At 33.2% G+C, this 10,204-nt stretch overlaps 1 protein-coding gene across 1 annotated transcript in view; it reads left to right on the forward strand.

The window, feature by feature from the left end:
- Window positions 1-10,204, forward strand: part of LOC144434767 (polycystin-1-like) — an 85,713-nt gene that overhangs the window by 17,329 nt on the left and 58,180 nt on the right. Inside the window, exon 2 of the mRNA XM_078123250.1 lies at window positions 7,934-8,005. Within this exon, the coding sequence (XP_077979376.1) occupies window positions 7,934-8,005 (72 nt within the window). The remainder of the gene's footprint in view (window positions 1-7,933; window positions 8,006-10,204) is intronic.

The raw sequence follows: 10,204 nt of genomic DNA on the forward strand, positions 1-10,204 counted from the left end.
TATGTCTGTGTTCATAGATAACTACCAATATCCAAGAGTTTCTGGCTTAGAAGAATAACCATATTTCTACCACAAGCAAGCCAGGTTGGATGCTTTCAAACAAAAAATATGGGTTTTATGCTTTTGTGTTCTATTCATGTCAACATACATTTTTGTATTCTGTTGTGTATGAAATATGAGTCAAATATTCCCAATTTTCCCACTTTTTCATAAATTCAGGTTGAATAGGTATAAATACATTACTCCCCAATATTTGTTTCCATTCACCTGGAAAAATGGCCTCAGGTATTTGTCACTATTTGTCCATAGACTTGTACTGACAAGGCTCCATAGTTTACTTCTATTTTCCTTGGCTGAACAAAGAAAAATATTGGGGTTAAATATCTAAATGTCTGGCAAGTTCATTTCAAATAGGTTTGATATTTGGTAGTGAGGTTCAAAAAGGTGTCTAGATGAAAATTAATCAATGTTATCATTTAGATATTGAAATTTAATTTTGGTCAGAGACTTAAAACTTAATTTATATAAATATAAATATATATATGACTGACTATTTTTTTTAAGATATGACTTTAAAGTATGACATTGTTCATTTGTGCTACAACACCATAGGAGCTATTTTTATGAAATTGAAAAAAAAATATCGAGAATAATTAAATGAGGACCAAATCTTTAACAGGTTTAAGCAGTGTACATGTAAAGATACATGAATGATCCATACCAGTTTTTACTACCACTAAAACTTTACTATTTATACATAAAGTTAGACTAAAAACCCTCAACACCTCAGACAATTTGCAGTGTATATTTATAAATCAGTCCGACTTTAAAGAAAACGTTTCACTTCACATAATATGTTTCAATTTGATATTTATTGTTCCCTTCCATGTATGTATGTCAACTTTCTATTTTTTGTTTTATTATATATTGTGAGCTGATGACAACATAAATTCATTTATGTTGTCTATAATCTCATACAAAGCAATATATAGCTCATATCGTTGAAAAATTTGGAATTTCTTGAGTCATTTTTGTACAATACTGTTTTTTTTTGTTAACGAGCATTGGTACACTGTGTGAAGGAGAGTAAATTCCAAATGAGAGTCTGTATGGTATGTTTGTAGACAGGCTATTACAAAACAATTGTAAGTAAGGTAATTAAATGCCAGCTGTTTAGAATGAAAGTAACACATTAACTAGTCTAGTTCCTATACCGTATCCTATACCGTACCGTATCGTTACGATTATACCTTCACTCACACTAACTGTGGTTAGACCAAATCGTTACGATTATACCTTCACTCACACTAACTGTGGTTAGACCACAGTTGGTATCCAGACTACACACTATAGCTAATGTCATTAGATTTTGTTCCAATCATGATGTTTTGTTCAAATTGCGCTTTCCTTCACCCTTTCCTATTTAAAGGGCAGAAGATACGTGTGCACCTCTTTGGGGGATACTTTTTGTTGTTAATAAATAGCAGCCTACAGTATGTATACTTCTACATATACTTACAAACATAAACATAATAATATAGGGATAGTTGAATGTCACTTGCAATTCGCAGAACCCATAATACCTGATACTTAGGCATTAATATACTGTAATGAATCATGATATAATTTAGTTTATTTATACTGAAATGTAGAGGAAACCCCTAATTAGGCAAGATACCAACTGTGATAACAATGCCAGAAGAAGACAGTTTTTAATGCCATTGAAGATATACTGTAACATCAACATTTACAATGAAATTAAATAACTGTGATTTTCAAGATAAAGTCAATTGATAACACCCCTGTATATACTTTATAAAGAATTACAGTCTTTGGAAAGTTCAATCAATGGCAGTTGTGGTATCTGACATTACAGGAGGTCATAAAATACAATGAGTCAGTATGTAGAGTGAGTGAAGTTGACCTTATTAGAAACACTAGTTTTATAGACAATCTTGCAATACAATGGATTGAATCTTAGACTGAGATTGAACACAAGACATCTATTTTATTGTTTATATACAAGGGTCTTATCAATTGAGTTTATCTTGAAAATCACAGTTGTGTCTATTCCTTTCATGCTGCTCATTTGAATGTCATTGTATGTTATATTAAAGTCTTTGTAATCAAGGTTTTTAAGTGGTTTCACATTAAAGTTATTGTGCTGCTTTGATTAAGGTTGATATATTTTTTAAAACTATATTCACATTACCCAGATAATGGGTCTATAGTGGCATATTAGTGGAGGCATACATGTATACTCTATTGGAAGCAGATAGCTTGTACAAAACAGAATCCAGATCTAAGGTCATACCAAGGCCCTATTAGTCATCTGTTAATATCAACCTTTGCTGTGTGAAATTTAAGCAGAATGCTGGTTGCCAAAAGGAAAACTAGATTTTATAAATGCAGGAAGAGGGCATAATGACCACAATGTTTGTTTAGGTAGAAAGAAACACTTGAAGGGGACAAGCTTTAATGCATACAGTCAATAAAAAATCACTTTACTATGACAAGTTAATTAACCCCCAATGGGCACCACCCAGAGGGGGCTGCTAAATCAATTTGGATCACTGTGAATCCGTTTGTTCACATAGAGCAGCTTCTGTGACATGTACAAGCCAGTAACTCTATTCAGATTTGTTCACATAATTTTTGTGTGTCTTTTACTAGACACAATCTGACAGGGCAGAATGGTGGCACGTACTACAAGATGTTGCCCTCAGTCTTGTTTCTGTGTGTATTTAGTGAGAATTTATTGGCTTATTGTTGAAATATTGATCTTAATATCATTCTTTAATAAGGTCAATTCCATTGGCAAGATATTTGTAACACATCACAAACGTTTGCAATTAAAACTCAGAGGTGCAGTTCAAGTGTCAAGTATCGTGAGGTTTTGTAATTCCTAAACAAGATACCCAATTTGACGTACAATTTCAAGATCAACGCAGTGTCAACCCACATACGTAAAGGTTCAAGTGTCCAACATGAGGTTTAACATGAATTCACATAGTGTCAACCCACATACGTAAAGGTTCAAGTGTCCAACATGAGGTTTTTGCAATCATGATTAGCTACTTTGGTTTCTAATTTCAAGATCAAAGAATTTACATAAAAAATATGTAAATACAGATTTAATTCAGAATGGTTTGATAGCGGTAAGGGAGTTTTTGAGAGTTCATTGATCAAAGATGAGAGGCCATAGTGTTGATTACCTCCAGTGCTGACTGGTACCACTCAATGTACTGTACACACATTAATCAGATAGCTTTGGTCAAAAAAGAAACACATTGCTCTGTTTCCTGCTAGATAAGGGAATGTCAAGGTGACCTTGCAATTTTTTGGTGAGATTTCCAACAACATTAGTCACAAATTTATTCCGAAACTCTGCCAGGTTTGAGTGATAACTTTTCTGCCTGGGGTTGGGAAACCCCAGTTACAGAAAGGTTCAAATATGTAAAGTGCAGCCTCAAAAGTGGCACCGTCTTTTTGATTTTGATTTCTTTAATAGAATTAATAGAATTTATCATAATTTTGTTGAGAAAGCCCAGGATAAACAGAAAGTGGGTAAAAGTGGCCTAGTTTTTTATACTGTTTTGGAAAATCCAGAAATAGACAGTGGGTAAAGTGACATACTTTCTTATAGAATCTATAATTTTGTTGGGAATCCCAGTAAAAGACAGGAAGAAAGGTAAAAGTTGCAAAATTTCCAATACACTATATCATAACTGTGAGTGGGAAGCCCTAAGAAGATTTTACTTTCTTACCTAGTATAGTAGCTTGGTCACTATTCTCTCCTTGTAAAACCATGAAAAGAACTATTGTATGTCATGAAATGGACTCTTGTCTCAGACTTCTACTATTGGCCATCCCTTAGCAAAAACAATGTTTACTACATTATATATAATGACTATATACATTATAGCAAAAATCTTGAATGACACACTTTTAATGTATTTACTTCCATATAATGGAAAGATGAATTTCTCATGCAGACTATAAAGTTATATCAAATTAAATTGAATTCAATTCAAATAACTTCTCCCATTTCAAAAGTCTCCACCGAAGGGTGAGATATATATATATCTGTCTCAAAATTGATGAATATTTCTAATTTTAAAGACTACAAAGTTAACGTTGAGAATGTGTCTACTTAGTGCCCTATTAACCCTTTATCTGTTATGTGTGCATTTAAAATGAACACTCCATATTTTTATGAAGTATATTTAGCGTTTGGCAGAACTTTGTCTCAGATTGATTTGATTTAGTGTAGAATGATGTAAAGTTCTCATGCCATCAAGTGTATGAAAACAAATTCGTTGGACTAGAAAAAAGATTTAAAGAAAAAAACAAGTTTTGTGAATGGATATATTTAGAAAAGATTGACATTTATTGATAACACTAATTATTTTTCATTTTTCATAAAGAGGATTATTTTATGATGCTTGTTTATTATTTTAATAATGGATATTGTTGGATAATATTACTGCTTACATGTTGTTAGATGCATGGTTTTGAGATAGACTACTTTGTTTGCTGTTGATGAAGACTTGGTTCTAGTTTTGCTGCAAAGATCAAAGAGTTGTCCTAGTGTTACCTGATTTTGGTCAGATAATGTAACCACAATGACGTTTTATCTCAAAAGAGGTGTTTTCTGGTCTGCGGTCTTTCCAGGTGATACAACTCGGTAACTAATTTGTAATCAACAACTTTTTAAAACTACCCAGTTTACTTTACACACACTAGGTTGATGAGTACCGTATTATTGATTTATCAGTATAGCGTGAATGAACTTAATTCACCCGAAATAAATGTATAATGTCCTTTCAAACTTTCATGAGGTCAGTAAAACATAGTTACTGTAATAATAAGTTCTTTTATCACGACCACGTTTGACAAAGCATGTTGCCTTGAACAGATGAAAGGTAACTTTTAAGCTATTAGATACCTTGGTCATGATAAAAGAACTAATTAGTACCTAAGATACTGTACATATTTACAATTATAGTATAAACATTCTGGTGAGAACCAAGGGTACAATCCACTAAGAATATTATCATATCAAGTTTTGACTCGGTATTCTAATTTTGATTAAAACACTTTTCACTCATTGTGTACCAAGCAGAAATAGTACCTATTTATGTGTTTAAATATATTGTTAACGCTAAGATTCCACAATGTGATAATTGTGCTAATTTAAAATAGATTGTCATTTTATTGTCACCATTCTTTTATTCTTTGTAGACTTCAATATGATATCAGTTTCCATTATTGAGATGGATTAGACATGCACTACCTGTAACTGGCATGTTATTTTTTTGGTCAGACAACCAACAAGATATCCACTGAATGTTGTCAAAATACAAATAACTAGACAGTGTAGACATTAATTAGAGGTCAATTTTATCCCTATAAGTACAGATTGAAATCATGATTGTGTTGGAGGTACAGATTGAAATCATGATTGTGTTGGAGGTACAGATTGAAATCATGATTGTGTTGGAGGTACAGATTGAAATCATGATTGTGTTGGAGGTACAGATTGAAATCATGATTGTGTTGGAGGTACAGATTGAAATCATGATTGTGATGGAGGTGCTGATTTTTAAGGATACGGATCCAAAAAGAAATTTGATTGAATTTAATGTTCCATATTATGTTTACATACAGCTATACAAAAGTGTTTACCCACAGTTGATCTATACTGTTCAGGGTACTAGTATATGATATTGCACTATACTGTTCAGGGTACTAGTATATGATATTGCACTATACTGTTCAGGGTACTAGTGTATGATATTGCACTATACTGGTCAGGGTACTAGTGTATGATATTGCACTATACTGTTCAGGGTAATAGTATATGATATTGCACTATACTGGTCAGGGTACTAGTGTATGATATTGCACTATACTGTTCAGGGTAATAGTGTATGATATTGCACTATACTGTTCAGGGTATTAGTGTATGATATTGCACTATACTGTTCAGGGTAATAGTGTATGATATTGCACTATACTGTTCAGGGTAATAGTGTATGATATTGCAGAGCCAGTTATTATAATGAAAATCTATAGATATTTTCACCACTAGAAATTTTTGTGATTTTAGTCTTTAGGCAGTTCTCAAAGGCTATATGCTTTTTCTTTTTTTTCACTAATTACCAGACTGGTACATTGTGTGAGGGAATATACAAGAGGACATTTTTGTGACTACTTATTTTCACATTTTTTGTTTTCCAATGAAATAAGTGAAAATAAGTCTTTAGCAAAAAATCCAGGTTTACAGCTATAGTTTTAAAATAGGGCACAGGTGAATACTGACTGTGACTTTGGGTCAGATTCCGCATAGTGATGACAAAGCTTAAAGTGATCCTGCAACACAAACATGCCTGTGACATAGTAAAAGCCAACCTTTGAGTGTCTGACTTATACAATGTTTGTTTTCCTTTGTATTTCTTTCATAGCAATTCATCTCTATGAACATACCAGTATTTTTGAAAATAACAACCTAGGCAACCATTGTGGTGTCAAGTGTTGAACATATTTTATCTTTTTTGTACTTATGTAAAAATTGTACCCATAAACATATATGTACAGAGGTAGTGAGTGACTGCAATGTACAAGGGTAGTGAGTGACCGCTATGTACAGGAGTAGTGAGTGACCGCTATTTACATAACATGTACAGTGGTAGTGAGTGACTGCAATGTACAAGGGTAGTGAGTGACCGCTATATATGTACAGAGGTAGTGAGTGACTGCAATGTACAAGGGTAGTGAGTGACCGCTATGTACAGGAGTAGTGAGTGACCACTATGTACCTAACATGTACAGTGGTAGTGAGTGACTGCTATGTACATAACATGTACAGAGGTAGTGAGTGACTGCTATGTACATAATATGTGCAGAGGTAGTGAGTGACCACTATGTACATATATGTACAGAGGTAGTGAATGACTGCTATGTATATGTACAGAGGTAGTGAGTGACCGCTATGTACATAATATGTACAGAGATAGTGAGTGACCACTATGTACATATATGTACAGAGGTAGTGAGTGACTGCTATGTACATATATGTACAGAGATAGTGAGTGACCACTATGTACATATATGTACAGAGGTAGTGAGTGACTACTATGTACATATATATACAGAGATAGTGAGTGACTGCTATGTACATATATGTACAGAGGTAGTGAGTGACTGCTATGTACATATATATACAGAGGTAGTGAGTGACCGCTATGTACATAATATGTACAGAGATAGTGAGTGACCACTATGTACATATATGTACAGAAGTAGTGAGTGACTGCTATGTACATATATATACAGAGATAGTGAGTGACCACTATGTACATATATGTACAGAGGTAGTGAGTGACTGCTATGTACATATATATACAGAGGTAGTGAGTGACCGCTATGTACATAATATGTACAGAGATAGTGAGTGACCACTATGTACATATATGTACAGAGGTAGTGAGTGACTGCTATGTACATATATGTACAGAGATAGTGAGTGACCACTATGTACATATATGTACAGAGGTAGTGAGTGACTGCTATGTACATATATGTACAGAGATAGTGAGTGACCACTATGTACATATATATACTGAGGTAGTTAGTGACTGCTATGTACAGGAGTAGTGAGTGACTGCTATGTACATAATATGTACAGAGGTAGTGAGTGACTGCTATGTACATAATATGTACAGAGGTAGTGAGTGACTGCTATGTACATAATATGTACAGAGGTAGTGAGTGATTGCTATGTACATATATGTACAGAGGTAGTGAGTGACTGCTATGTACATAATATGTACAGAGGTAGTGAGTGATTGCTATGTACAGGGGTAGTGCCAGTGACTGCTATGAATCCTACTAATGCAATGTTTATTTTTCTCCTTTCTGCTTTTTCCAGAATATATAGTTCAAATTCAATTTCCAATTTTGCAGCTGATTCTTTTGATGCATTTCCAAATCTTCAGGTTCTGTAAGTATTATTTTGTTTTTAAGGTCTATATAAAGATTATGTATTGTTTTGATTCATTGTTTTCAAGTGCTATTAATGTTTGTCAGAACATTATGTGTACTTGGCGTGACATTTCATTTGTTTTGAATGACAAGAAGCATGGCATTTTGATGGACAATCATGTAAAAGCCTTTGTAATATTAGGGATGATTACACAGTGTCACACAAAATCAATAGTATGTGTTTGGGCCAAAAACCCTCCCCCCTCCTCCTAAATGAATGTTCACAAGTGTGACATCAACATGTCTATATACATGTATGATATGTAAACCATGGTCAAACCACTGATCGATGCAGTGTAAAAACATAGTAACCACATTAAAATACTAATGTATTTAGCAGTACATTTTAATCAACAAATCAGTCAAATACAGAACTTTTTATCATTGAAGGTGTGAAAGTTTTCAAAATTTGATTAAAAGTGCAAAAATGGAGTTCAGCAATTGATGCCAGATCTTCCTAAATGAATGGAGTTGGTTTATTGAACTTGTGTGACATTGTGTGATTGTCCCTTAGTCCTTTGAAAAATTTGTCATCTTCTCATTGATACAATGTATTGATGATTAAAATCACACAATTTTTAGACTGAAGTTAAACATATCTCTGATTTGCTTATACTTATTAATATTAGCACTGTTCATTGTCAGGTACCAGTAGGGTACTGCAAGTTACATGCTTGTGAAACTAAAACAATACAGAAAATCTGCCAAGTTTTTTTGTCACCCTTACTGCACCATGTCTACACAGATCAGGCATATATATACAGGAATATGCAGGAAAAATTCTGATACTATAGGCTTTTCAGCCTCTAAATCAGATCGTTCATAATCATATACAGATCCCACATAATCATATACAGGTCACTCATAATCATATACAGATCATGTATAATCATATACAGATCCCGCATAATCATATACAGATCATGGATAATCATATACAGATCATGCATAATCATATACAGATCACTCATAATCATATACAGATCCTGCATAATCATATACAGATCACTCATAATCATATACAGATCCCGCATAATCATATACAGATCCCGCATAATCATATACAGATCATGGATAATCATATACAGATCCTGCATAATCATATACAGATCATGTATAATCATATACAGATCATGCATAATCATATACAGATCCCACATAATCATATACAGATCCCACATAATCATATGCAGATCACTCAAAATCATATACAGATCCCGCATAATCCCGCATGATCTGTATAATACAGATCATGGATAATCATATACAGATCCTGCATAATCATATACAGATCACTCAAAATCATATACAGATCATGTATAATCATATACAGATCCTGCATAATCATATACAGATCACTCATACTCATATATAGATCCCACATAATCATATACAGATCACTCATACTCATATACAGATCATGTATAATCATATACAGATCCCGCATAATCATATACAGATCACTCATACTCATATACAGATCATGTATAATCATATACAGATCACACATAATCATATACAGATCACTCATAATCATATACAGATCCCACATAATCATATACAGATCACTCATACTCATATACAGATCATGTATAATCATATACAGATCCCGCATAATCATATACAGATCACTCATAATCATATACAGATCATGTATAATCATATACAGATCACACATAATCATATACAGATTACTCATAATCATATACAGATCCCGCATAATCATATACAGATCACTCATACTCATATACAGATCATGTATAATCATATACAGATCCCACATAATCATATACAGATCACTCATAATCATATACAGATCCCACATAATCATATACAGATCATGTATAATCATATACAGATCCCACATAATCATATACAGATCATGTATAATCATATACAGATCACACACATATGATTATGTTGAAGTTTTCTAAGGAAGCCACATACCATGACAAGTACGAGTGACTTTCTCAGAGAAACTGAAACAACCATACAACATATGCAGCTGTACTTTATCACCAGACAAGAAAATCACAGACGGAACCAGATTTCTAAATATTTATATCCCAATCCAACATTGTCTATTTTTATCACATTCAAAAGAAGAAATCAGTGCAGACAAACTAACATGTTTGCAGTCATTACCTATATTTATTAT

This window comes from Glandiceps talaboti, chromosome 5, assembly GCF_964340395.1.
Source record: "Glandiceps talaboti chromosome 5, keGlaTala1.1, whole genome shotgun sequence".
NCBI classification, from domain to species: domain Eukaryota; kingdom Metazoa; phylum Hemichordata; class Enteropneusta; family Spengelidae; genus Glandiceps; species Glandiceps talaboti.